The sequence below is a fragment of the Manis javanica genome, chromosome 12, assembly GCF_040802235.1.
Source record: "Manis javanica isolate MJ-LG chromosome 12, MJ_LKY, whole genome shotgun sequence".
NCBI classification, from domain to species: Eukaryota; Metazoa; Chordata; class Mammalia; order Pholidota; family Manidae; genus Manis; species Manis javanica.
The window spans coordinates 106,161,678-106,174,288 of NC_133167.1; the positions used below are offsets into that span (position 1 = coordinate 106,161,678).

At 37.3% G+C, this 12,611-nt stretch overlaps 1 protein-coding gene across 9 annotated transcripts in view; it reads right to left on the bottom strand.

The window, feature by feature from the left end:
• Positions 1 to 12,611, bottom strand: part of NEIL3 (nei like DNA glycosylase 3) — a 750,694-nt gene that overhangs the window by 459,657 nt on the left and 278,426 nt on the right. For 8 of the 9 annotated variants that reach the window (XR_012124054.1, XR_012124056.1, XR_012124055.1 and 5 more), the window contains 4 exons: positions 12,442 to 12,608; positions 10,510 to 10,679; positions 8,665 to 9,085; positions 2,150 to 2,324 (listed from right to left, as the gene is read on the bottom strand). Coding sequence is in view for 2 of the 9 variants with exons in the window: in XM_073219198.1 (XP_073075299.1) it covers positions 2,150 to 2,324; positions 8,665 to 9,085; positions 10,510 to 10,679; positions 12,442 to 12,608 (933 nt within the window). In the remaining 7 variants the exon portion in view is untranslated. Of the gene's footprint in view, positions 1 to 260; positions 738 to 2,149; positions 2,325 to 8,664; positions 9,086 to 10,509; positions 10,680 to 12,441; positions 12,609 to 12,611 lie in introns of those variants that run through there. The other variant, XM_036996303.2, reaches the window with a different exon arrangement.

Here is a 12,611-nt window from a genome sequence, read left to right on the forward strand (position 1 = left end):
TATACAAGTATTTGGCACACCTCTAGCATCTCACAGGAACTTGATGTTTGTTAACTAAAATAAAAAAATAAAATATTCTTCTCCTTGAAGGAGAGCTCATCTCCTAAGTTTCATTTAAGAAAACAAATATATTCAATCATATATTATGAACAGTGGCAATACCTGAGAAAATTATTCATTACAGACAAAATCTATTATTGTAATGCATAATCCTCTAAAAAAATATCACTGCCAAAGATGTTATAAGAAACAAGGAGAAGCACGCTGAAAATACTTTATTGTCATTACTAAATGCATTAAATATACATTCTAAAAGAAATATACCATATGTGTGTTTTGGTGAAACACATATAGTATTCATCAAGGCAAAAAAATACACAGCCACAGAATGGAAAGATGACGCACATAAAAGAAATGAACAGTTCTCAAATACTTTAATAACTTTACAATGTGCCATAGATATTCTAAAGCCTTTCCATTAAACAAAAGGGGACTAAACATTATACACAGTTTGAAGACATTAAATGCCAGGTATCCTACAGAAGGAGAGAATATTAGCATTCTGGAGTAATTTTGATTCCTGGCCAGTTTTCTGCCCACTGGAAAAAACTGCACTGTTTTGCCTTCCCAAGAGGACACACAAAAAATTTCTTTCCATTATTAGGTCCAATCTTCAACACGGTCCTCACGATGGAGCGTTTGCCATGGCAGCAGAGTGGGAAGGACAAATCTGCCCACTACGGGCGACAAACAGAAGAAAGATGGTCAAGTTCAGACGGCACTCAGAATGGCACATGAGCTAAACCGGGCGCACCTGACGAGTGCCTCACTGTCTTCACTGCCGTCACTGCTAATTTGACGCTGTACTATAGACAGGTCACTGCGGGCCTCAAATAAGTTTATATCCTGTAAGAAGCAGCTCTCTTACAAATCTCCGTAAATCATGCAGAAAACTGCCGTAATTCTGAGCTGCTCTCTGTCTAAAAGCATGTTTGCACAAGTTCCTTCATTTTATCCAGAATAATTGAATTTCCTGATCAGAATCTTGCTGTAAAGCAGTCACCAATGCTCCTACTATAGTCTGTTATAGTTACAACTACTAAGATCAAAGATTTGTTATGATTTTGATATAAAATGTCTTCAGTCTCTTAAGAAATGAGATAATCCAATACAGAATTGCCCGGACTAATTTAGGTACATTCCATTGTAAAATTCTTACTGATTTTGGCCTCAAGAGAGCTGTAAACCAGGCTGTGGTATTATTAATACTGCTAGTAATATTTTCACCATTAAATCTTAAAAACTTCTTGATTTAGAAGGATGGAGTGACATCTTGTGCAGGGATTAAGTTCTAGAATCACTGTCCAATTTTCCCTGAGAATTTCCTTAGAAAGGTACCACAATGAAGGTTTCTCTACAAAACCAACCAGAAAATTTTTGCTCTAGCACTGAAACAGATGGGCATTTTCTTAGATATGCACCAGATGAAGCAATAGGAAAAATATGCACCTCTAAACATGAGAACCACGTTATTCTAGCAAGATGCTCCCGTGCTGAGGAATGTGGAGGTGACACTGAATTAAGAGACCCTAGATGCTTGGTCCCTCTCACATTCATTTCCAGGGACGCACTCAGAGATCAGAAAGGAGTGAGGCATCGCCTCTACCTAATTGTGATTGCATCATACCTTTTTTGAGGAGCAAGCTTGTGTAGCAGGATTTGCTATATTTATTGTAAATCTGAGGCATGGAAATGGTTTTTTCATGTGAACCTCTATCCAAAGCATAAACCAAAGGTTTTGACATAGTTTTGAAGTTAGGCAGAATGCATTTGTATTTTGGATTATTAGCCACCCAGGAAGTCAATCAATACCTTTCTATCCTTATTAACAAAGAAACACTTCTGTGTTTGTGGTCACAGATATGATGTATTCGAATAATCTAACAGTTATTACTTGGCTCATTTATCTGCTTCTGATGAACATCTTTGAATTTTAAGACATTCAACATTCAAAATTTAGACTACATGTCAATTAGCTACTATCTAAAATTAAAAGTAAAACCAGAAAAGGATTTCTATTTGTTACATTTTAATAACCGAACTACTCAATTACACTATAGTAAACTTGTAAATTTTATACGTTACATACTTCAAAGAATCCACATTGTGCTTCTCCAGGAAGAGGACAAGCGTAGAACTGCCTGCCCTTGTTTTCACTGTCCTTCTTCACAACTCGGAGAACGCAGAGGCGGTTGTGTTTACTGCAGCGAGGACTGCCAGCTCTGAGTGTGCAAGTACCATCTGTCATAGTGACTTGATGTTCACTGTAACGACAGGTTGCACAATAATGGCAGCATAATAGCACTAAACAGGTCAGTCACACCACGTCACCCCCTGCTTAGAATTCTACTTGTACAAAACAATGGTATCAAGAAGTGGCCCATGAAGGGTGGGGAGGGAGGGGGAAAAAAAAAAAAAAGAAGTGGCCCATGGTCAACAGTAGGTAATTACACTCACTCGTTTACTTCCAATCTACCTATGTGCCTAAAGTATGTATTTTTAAATGTTCAAGAAAAAAAAGAGCTAAATTGTGCACCCAGTACATCCAATTTACTTAGTTTCCACTTGTGATATGTGGTTCTTCCGTTACCCAGCAATACAGTGTGACCACTTTTATTTCCTCTAAGATATTCTCAGGTCAGCTGCTCCCCCACCCACGAAGTAACCAGAGCCACAACCTTCTCTAATCACTTTCTCACTGGCAGCCAACTTTCATCAATGGCTCTGACAAGGCCACTGAGATAATTCTTTCTACTGCCTACTTTAAAGACAATTCTCTATGCTTTTCTTTGATCAAGGCCACTGTAATAGTTGCAATCATATTTCAGCAAAGAATGGGCTGCCTGGCAGAGCATAAATGCGTATTTTGTGAAGCCAGTTCAGCAGCTTTACTCTCCTCCACCATCAGGATCCGAGTGCCCGGAGGTACCGCTGTGCACAGCGCACGAGGCTGCCTTCTACTAGCTGTGTAGGCAGAACTTGCTCTTTGAAAAGGAGCTTCATTACTATTTAAAATTTCTTATATTTTACCTATATTAACAATGCCTTCGTAAGAGTTAGTCTTTTCAATAAAGCAGCTGAAGAGGAGAAGAGCTCCCAGTAATTAAAACCAGAAGTCCTTTCCCTTAATATCCCTATTTTAAAACGTTTTAATGACAAAAAAAGTTCATCCCATCTCATTTCTGCATTAATTTCTAAGGAACAAAATACCATTCTTAAGTTATTTTTAAAAATACTTAAAAATTAAAGGTATTTTCCCCTTTCCTTGTTTCCTACACTGCCTTCTCAGATAGCATGTATTTTAGGCTTTGGGGGTCTTACAATCTCTGTTGCAACTACTTAACAGCGCTTCTGTAGCATGAGTAGAAGCCACAGAAAATATGTAAACCAATGAGAATAGGGTGTGTTCCAATAAACTTTATCCACAAAAACAACTGGCTGTAGTTTGCTGAGGTATAGGTCATTAGAAATGAGAGCTATGCTTGATGTATAATAGGTTCTCAATATATACTTACTAATAAACAAGTAACATTAAACAGATCAGATTAAAAACTACTATCAAAGATCAGATATATCAAAAGATCTATCAGAAATAGAAACTAAAAATCAGTATAACAGATCAGTGAAACTAAGCTGGTTCTTTGGAAAGATAAGAAAAGTGATAAATCTTTAGCTAGACAGCAAGAAAATTAGAGGACTCAAACAGATAAAAATCAGAAATGAAAGGAAAAGTTACAACTGACACCAGAGAAATATAACAATTATAAGAAATTACTATGAAAAAATTTATGCCAACAAATTGGAAAACCTTGGAGAAATGGATAAATTCATAGAAACATGCAATCTCCCAACACTGAACCAGGAAAAAACAGAAAATCTGAACAGACCAATGACTAGTAAACAATTTGAAGAGGGATCATAAAACTTCTAACAAACAAAACCCCAGACCTAGAAGTCTTCACAGGAGAATTCTACCAAACATTTAAAGAAGAGCTACTAACCATCCTTGTGAACCGGTTCCAAAACACTAAGAGGGAGGAGACCTTCCAAATCATTTTACAAGGCCAGCATCACCTTAATAACAAAACCAAAGACAAAACAAAGACAAAAAATCACAAACAGCCCTTATGAACACAGATGCCAAAATCCTTAACTAAATATTTGCAAACTGAATTCAAAAACACATTAAATGTATTAAAAATACATTCACCACAACCAAATGAGATTTATTCCAGGGATGCAAGAATGGTTCTATATCTGCAGATCAACCAAGGTAATACACCACATTAACAAAGGCTAAAAATTATAGATCTTGTCAACAGATGCTGAAAAGCATTTTGACAAAATCCAGAATCCATTCCTGATAAAAATTCTCAATAAGTGGGTACAAAGGAAACATACCTCAACATAATAAAGGCCATATATAACAAACCACAGCTAGCAAAAAGCTGAAAGACTTTCCTTTCAGATCAGGAATAAGACAAGGATGCCCACTGTCACCACTTTTTTTCAATATAGTACTGGAGGTCCTAGCCATAGCAATCAGTCAAGGAAAAGAAATAAAAGGCATCCAAATTGTCAAGGAAAAAGTGAAAATGTCATTAATTTGCAGATGACATGATACTATAATACTATAATAGAAACCCTAAAGAGTCTACCAAAATAATAAATAAATTCAGTAAAGTCACAGGACACAAAACCAATATACAGAAATATTTTGCATTACTGCATACAAATAATAAACTTACAGACAAATTAAGAAATCAATTCCATTTACAGTTGCATCAAAAAGAATAAAATACCTAAGAATAAATTTGACAAAGGTGGTGGAAGACCAATACACTGAAAGTGATAAAACATTGATGAAAAAAATTAAAGACACAAATGTAAAGAAAGCTATTCCATGTTCATGGATAGGAAGAATTAATACTGGTCACATAGCCATACTGCCCAAAGCAATCTACAATTCAATGAAATCCCTATCCAAATACCAATGGTTTTTTTTACTACGCTAGAGCAAATAAACCTGTAATTTGTATAGAACTACAAAAAACCCTGAATAGCGCAAACAAACTTGAGAAATAGTAACAAAGTTGATGGTATCATGTTCTCTGATTTCAAACTACGCTACAAAGCTACAGTAGTCAAAACACTATGGTATTGGCATAAAAAGTATTTTTATACATACACCAATGGAACACAATAGAGAACCAAGAAATAAGCCCACACTTCTTTGGTCAATTAATAAATAGCAAGGGAGGCACGAGTATACAATGAGCAGACAGTCTCTTCAATAAATGATGCTGGGAAAACTGAACAGCTAACATGCAAAAGAATAAAACTGTATCATTGTCTAATACCATATACAAAGATAAACTCAAAGTGGATTAAAGACCTAAATATAAGACCTGAAACCATGAACCTCCTAGAAGAAAACATAGGCAGTATATTCTTGAACATCAAATTAGTAACTTTTTTCTTGATACAACTTCCCAGGCAAGGGAGACAAAAGCAAAAATAAACAAGTGGGACTACATCAAACCAAAATGCTGCACAGCAAAGGAAACCATCAACAAAATGAGAAGGCAGCCTACCATATGGGAGGCCATATTTGCAAGCGATAACTCTGATAAGGGGTTAATATCCAAAATATATAAAGAACTCATACAACTCAACACCAAAGGTCTGATAAAAAAGGGGCAGAGGATCTGAAATAGACATTTTTCCAAAGAATACATACACATGGCCAACACAGACTCAGCATCACGAATCATCAGGGAAATGCAATCAAAATCACAGCGAGGTACCACCTCACACCAGTCAGCATGGCTAATATCACCAAGAGAAAAAATGACAAGGGTTGGTGAAGATTTGGAGAACAGGAAACCCTCGTACACTGCTGATGGGATTGCAAACTGGTGCAGCTACTGTGGAAAGTAGTATGGAGGTTTCTCAAAAAATGAAGAATAGAAAAACCATTTGACCCATAATTCCACTTCTGGGAATTTACCTGAAGAAAAGCAAAAGACCTTATTCAAAAAGATATATACACTCTATGTTTATCACAGCATTATTTACAATAGCCAAAATACAGAAAGAACCGAAATATCCATCAAGAGATGAATGGATAAAGATGTGGTACATATACACAATGGACTATTTACTCAGCCTTAAAAATGAATGAAATCTTGCCATTTGTGAAAACATGGATGGACCTAGAGGGTACTATGCTAAATAAGTAAGTTAGACAGAGAAAGACAAATATTATATTGTTACACTTATATTTCACATATATGTGGAATCTGAAAAAACAAATGAACAAACAAAATAGAAACAGACTCATAAACACAGAGAACAGACTTTCAGTTGCCCTGAGAGAGAGGGAGGGGTATGGGTGAAATAGGTGAGGGGGAAAAAAAATCAGTGAGAATTTTTGGTATCATGATCTGGGCAGTGGTTACATGAATATATACACATGTCAAAACTCATTAAGCTGGACACTGAGGTTTGTGCATTTTATTTTATGTACTTCAATATTTAAAAAAAAAAAAAACTATTATCGGGGAGGATCTTACCAAACACAGGTTTGTAATTTTAGCATGGGTATTATTTTTTCAATGATCAGTTTGTTTATCATGGCTTAGTTTGTCATACAGTCCTTGAGGGACTGAGAACTCCAGAAGGTGGCCTGGCAGCACAGGAAAGGGGTCAGAGCCTCCCTGATGATTAGAGGTAGAACTCTCACGACTCTGATGGCAGCAGACTTGAGAAAACGTTAGCGGTTCTGTTAGCTTCATTTCACTCATCTATGGGAACCTCTACCGGAGTCAGTTCCGGGAAAACCTGAAACACATATTCTCTGACTGTGCACCCTATGTATTGCTCAGTATTTACAATAATCCAGTCAAAAACTTAAAACTGTTTCTAGCACTTATTCTTAACCACTTAAATACTGGTTCAATCATCTAATTTACTATAATCCAGTAGCTAGATAAAATTTGAGTATATCTAAAGACCAATCTGAAAATATGCCTCACCAGCATAGCATGTATCATATAGTGATGAGATCAGTAATTAAGATAACAAAAGGCAAAGTAATTACCATGTAATTATTAAAGAAAAAATAAACTGGCTATAAACTCTGAGTGGACCACCTGCTTTAATCATATTACGTTGTGAGCTTCTGCCCCACATCTTGTCCACAAGATGAACACTGTAGCTGCCAGACAAGGAGTGAAATGAAATAAATGACAGTGATTTGCAATTTATTCCTTGTAAAGTAGCTGGGTGCAGAAGGGTTGCTGGGTGAATGCGTTTCATCAGTTGGCATTTATTCTGCTAGCTGATCTTGACTGATTCTAGAGCCTCAGTCCTGGGGTCCTTACATCCAGCACATACACATACTGCTGTGTTTCCAAATAATGCTGTGAGGTGTGATCAGTCAGACGACCCTGTTACTAATGGTTTATGGATAAATCACTTACATTTAAGGTTATGGTAATGTTTTCTTAAATCCCTAATTCATTAGTTAGATTGTCTGAGATTCCCTACAAAGCACTAAGGAAATAAAAATATGCCAAGATATTTCATCTGGGTACAATGTGTGCCACATTATTTTTAAATAATGACATCTACTTCTTTCCTCTTAAGCTACAGGGCAGAAAAGGCTGCTAATAGAAGATTTTCTTACGGGATAGGATCCCAACTCAGACACTTTCAACTAGGGCCTCCATGAACTCGCATCACGAGATATTAATTAGCATGAAAGTGGTCATAGTTTCCCTTCTAGAAAACTGTTTCACTGGACGGAGTGAAAATAAGTCAGGAAGCCCTGACGGGCAAGCTCTCACGCAAGTACCGCTCCTCACAGCAGGCATCGAGGGAGCAGAAACGGGGAAGAAATTCTTATCTTGACAAGAGGACACTTATCACATGGGAATTTTATCTCCTGCTTTTAAGAAGATGAAGGACAATCTCTCCCTGCCCAGCAACAGGCACTGATCACGGCTCCCGGCCAACAAGAAACCACCACGGCCTCAAAGTCTCATTCTCCTCCATTGACCTTTTGTCAAACAGCCCTCCCCAATTTCCTCCTAAAATCTAATAAAAGCTGACCTTCCCTTTGTTTCTTTGGACTTCTCTATGGTTTGCTATAGTTTGCTTGTCTATATATAATTGCAATTCCTTTGCCATTCCCAAATAAATTCATTTTGCTGGTAAAATAACTATTTTATTGTTAAGGTTGTCAAAGGAAGCATGTTTTAAAAAGCACTAAAAGTGGTGACTGATAACAGGTAAGATTATGGGGGATTTAAACATTTTCCCATACTTCCTGGTATTTTCCAAATATTCTATACTGACCATGTATATGGTTACAGTCACAAAAAAAAATAACTTTTGACCAATGTAGGAGACTCTGTTTTTCATTCCCTTCCCTTCACTAACATTATGAGCCAGAGAGAAGAAAGCAAATTAAGAGAATCATCTTTCAGGGTTTGATGTACACTACCAAAATCAATTCCACTTCCTTAGCACAGGACAGTTCTTCTGTCTTCTTAAAACTTAATTCAAACACATTACAGATCAAAGTTAGCAGCGTCATACCTGTTTGAAGACCCAGGGTCACTACTTTTGACATCTCGTGACAAGCAATGGGCAGTTTTCAATTTTTTATATGCTGGACTACATAATTCAGACGGGGAGCGGACCATCGAGGATACACTGACTTTAGTAGACAGCTGAGCTAGACGGCTTGTTCTCTCCTTGGAGGGGTGCAGCCTATCACTAAAACAAACATTTGGAGGAAGAGTGTTTTGAAATTCCCCTTCTGGTCTCTGGTTTGGGCTTTTTTGTCCTTCCAAAGCACTGTTGTTATTGCTAAAATCGGTCAACACAAGTGTTGCAGTTCCAAAGGCAGTTTTCCTTTTGATCCTCACTTCTGTGCCTGGTTTCCCAAAGCTGTTACACGGGTAGTTCACTAAGTTGTTAGGAGCAAGACAACTTTCTTCATTCTTGAGTACTGAATCTGGAAGGAGAGATAAACAGTTCGGTGGTATTCCTATAAATGTAACACATTGACAACTTGAAACATCTTTTTATATTTGATTAAAATATTTATTTAGTTTACTTACTTCAGTGAACTAATACAAAGAACGAGTAATATAAAGTTAGCTTGGGCAATCCAGAATTAACCATCTTTTGGTTTAGAAATGAAATATATAAAGTACAAAATTTCAACAACTTTTAAGGACTCGGGTGAGTTTAACAAAGAATTATATTTACTTCCTATTATGTTCAAGCATCTAAAAGTTATTTAGCTATCGATGTTGCACTAGGCAGAGTATCAACACAGCGGTAATTAAGAGGGGATGTCCTACAAAGCTTTAGGTCAGCCGTTAGAGGCCTATGTCTAGATTATCAAGAATATTTCCGTGAATGAGAAGACAAAGTGAAAGATGAATTGCAAAGACTTAACATTTATTAAAAAGGTTTCAACAAAGAACCCTAGGATTTTGGAATCTGTACTGTAATTATTCTAAATTGTAGTTAAGATGTATGTCTTTCATACTCAGAAGAAATAACAAGAAAACCGTTAGGAGATATGCAAAGGCATGTGAGAGTGCGGAAGTAAGTGTGGAGACTGAAAAGACTGTGGCTGGACAACTAAAAGTGAGGTGGGTGGCAGACAGCAGGGCACCATCCCTCCCGCTTCAGCAAAGCTGTGCGAGAGGCGAGCCTGCGGTTCTGGCCCAGAGGACGAAACACAATGCGACAGCGAACACAATGTGGGGTCCAGAAGCCAAGAATGAACTTTCTCATCTCTAATTGAAGAAAGAAAGAACACTTTCAGAACACAATAGAAGCGGCATCAATGAGATGGTTCTTAATCACAGGTTTCCTCTGAGGTTTCACATTCTCTGAACGCATGAAATTGTGAGCTATAAAGAGTTATTCTGAAGGATTTCAATGAAATCAGTACAATTGTCTGGGAAAAGATTTTAATAACAAGGGGTAGGAAGGATAAAGAAGAGAAAATATTCAGCATTTTTCTATTCCACCTGCAAAGATATTCTTACAGAAATCCTCCCTTTCAATTTATGAAACACTTGGACTGAATAACAAACTCAAAAGTTGCTGAAATCTGCATAAAACAAAGCTTTATTGAATAATTCATTAGAAACAGTAGAGAACAGATGTGATCATCTCAGTTTTTCGAGATACAAAGGCACATACTCTTTTAGCACAAGCATGTTTTCCTTCCCTGTTAAAAAAAAAGCACTCAACAGATATTAGCATTGCTCACATGCAAAGGCGAGCAGTTTCTTTAAACCTTTCAGAAAGAAAGCATTTTACTTAGTTATGAAATATCAAGATGCAACAAAATATATACCTGATTTTGTACAATTAGCCTTGAACTGAAACGAAATCAAAATCAAAATTCAGTCTTACCAATAGGCCTTGAAGTCAGGCAAGCATCACATGTATCAGAAGAAGGCTTATTTATCAGCGTACAGGCCACACATGCCCATTGCTCTTCAGATTTCCGAGCCACCTGGTCCGTAAAATGATCCCCTCTCATAGATGTCCAACTGATCATAGTGTTTCTAGCTGGCAGCTTGCTATAAAAGAATTTTTTTCATTAACCATTAAGACTTATTATTGACTTCTTCTTATACATTCTGGGCATTTCAGAAACCACTACAGAAGCATAAAACCCAAATGCTACCCAATAATGCTAATGTTTATTACTGCTTAGAAGTTCTCACTATCTGAGAATAAATGTTCACACTTGGGCCTGCTGATTGCTGTAAAGACAGAAAAAATAAATAAAAGTTTTTATTTAGAGTTAGAGCTGTGCTTTCTTTTTAAACCAACTAAAAACATTTGACATAAGCACTAGAAAGCACTTCTCAAATGTTTTAAGTAAGTGGTCCTCTTCCCAAAGCAACACTAAAATATCTTTATTCAATCAAATTAGAAAGGAAAAAAAGTTACACAGATATTAGAGCACTGGAAGTACAATGAAGAAAGCTTCACACTCACTTCATGTGCCCTGAGAAGTTCAGGTACCTCTTGGGTTTCGCTAAGGCATCTACTGAGCACAGTATCAATTAGTTGATCTATGATGATGAAAAAGACACCTATCCTTATATTACCTCCCTTCAGGTAAAACTGTTTCGTGCAGGATATCTAATTAATATAGTCATAAGCAAACAATAAAACCAACCTTGATTCTGACCACACACATAAACCCTGATTCTCTACCTAGAACCCTTAATTGACTATTTGTTATTACACAAAACGCCTGCACGCGGCTCCGGCAGAGCCCTAGTGCTTACGGCGCTGCTCCAGGTCAGCAGCCTCGGCGGCGGCAGGGACTCCTTTCAGGACCCCAAACATTAATACTGAAAAAGTGCTTGCAGCGCACGTGATGTTCCTTACGTTTCAGAATGTAAGTTGGCTTTCAAAGGTAGCCTTCTCTTCTGTAACATTCTACTGCCTACATGTAATTACACAAATTCAGGCTTGTCTGGTAAAATAATAAATAGAATAAGAAAAACTGAAAGTCAGACACCATCTCATTAGGATTCTTTTATCTTTATTTACCTTAACTTTTCACGCCACTCAGTACTCTTATGCCTATGGACCACCACACCTTCTATAGACGTTGTTTACTTGACATAAACCCTGCCCGCTACTAACTTACTCTGAAGGGCAGCAGGATGCATTTATTCATAATTAAGTAAACATAATTTAAATAACCTTCAGATTTTCAATACGCCGCAGCCTTTCACCATTCTCATCTTCTTCTACCAGCGTAACTGTGCATTGGGAAAAGGAAATACTCAAACCTCCAGGGGACTACTTCAACAGCGGCTCTTTGCCGACATTAATTCCAGGAAATCCAAAATGCCTCTGTGCCCCTCCAATCAGTAAGTAGAGCTTATGCAGGTGCCGTGAAGTTTCAGCTCACGTTCATCTTACAGTGGGTACACTGGGTCCCTAAGCCCATCCTCAGTTATTTCCCCAGGTCATTTGCAACAGACATACTCAGCCACCGGAGGAATCACCACGTGTATGTATATAAGTGATCGGCTGCTTCATCAGCAAGACATAAATTCTGTAAAGAGACCTCACTTATATGTAAATAAAGAAAAACTTTTGAAGATAGTTGCATTTTTCCAATTATTGACATATCTACACCTCTTGGTAATCACTTTACAAACGAGATTAAAACCAAAGGCTTTAACATTTTAGCTAGAGATTTTCTACTGAATGCAGAAGTGGTCCATAAATCATCTTCAGGTCATTCTGGGGTTATTAGAGCTTTTCAGTTAGAGAATTGGGGCAAACAGTAAACCTTTAAATTACATAACTCACCATATGTCAGTCTGTTGGGGATTTTCTTTTTGACAGTGAGGACAGAAATACGTCATTCTGTTATTCTCCCCTAAGCGACACACAGTTATTTTGCAGCAGCACTGACCACAGTTAGGACGCTTGTAAACCTTATAGTGTTTGGACACAGCAGATCCTGTTTTATGGCACTA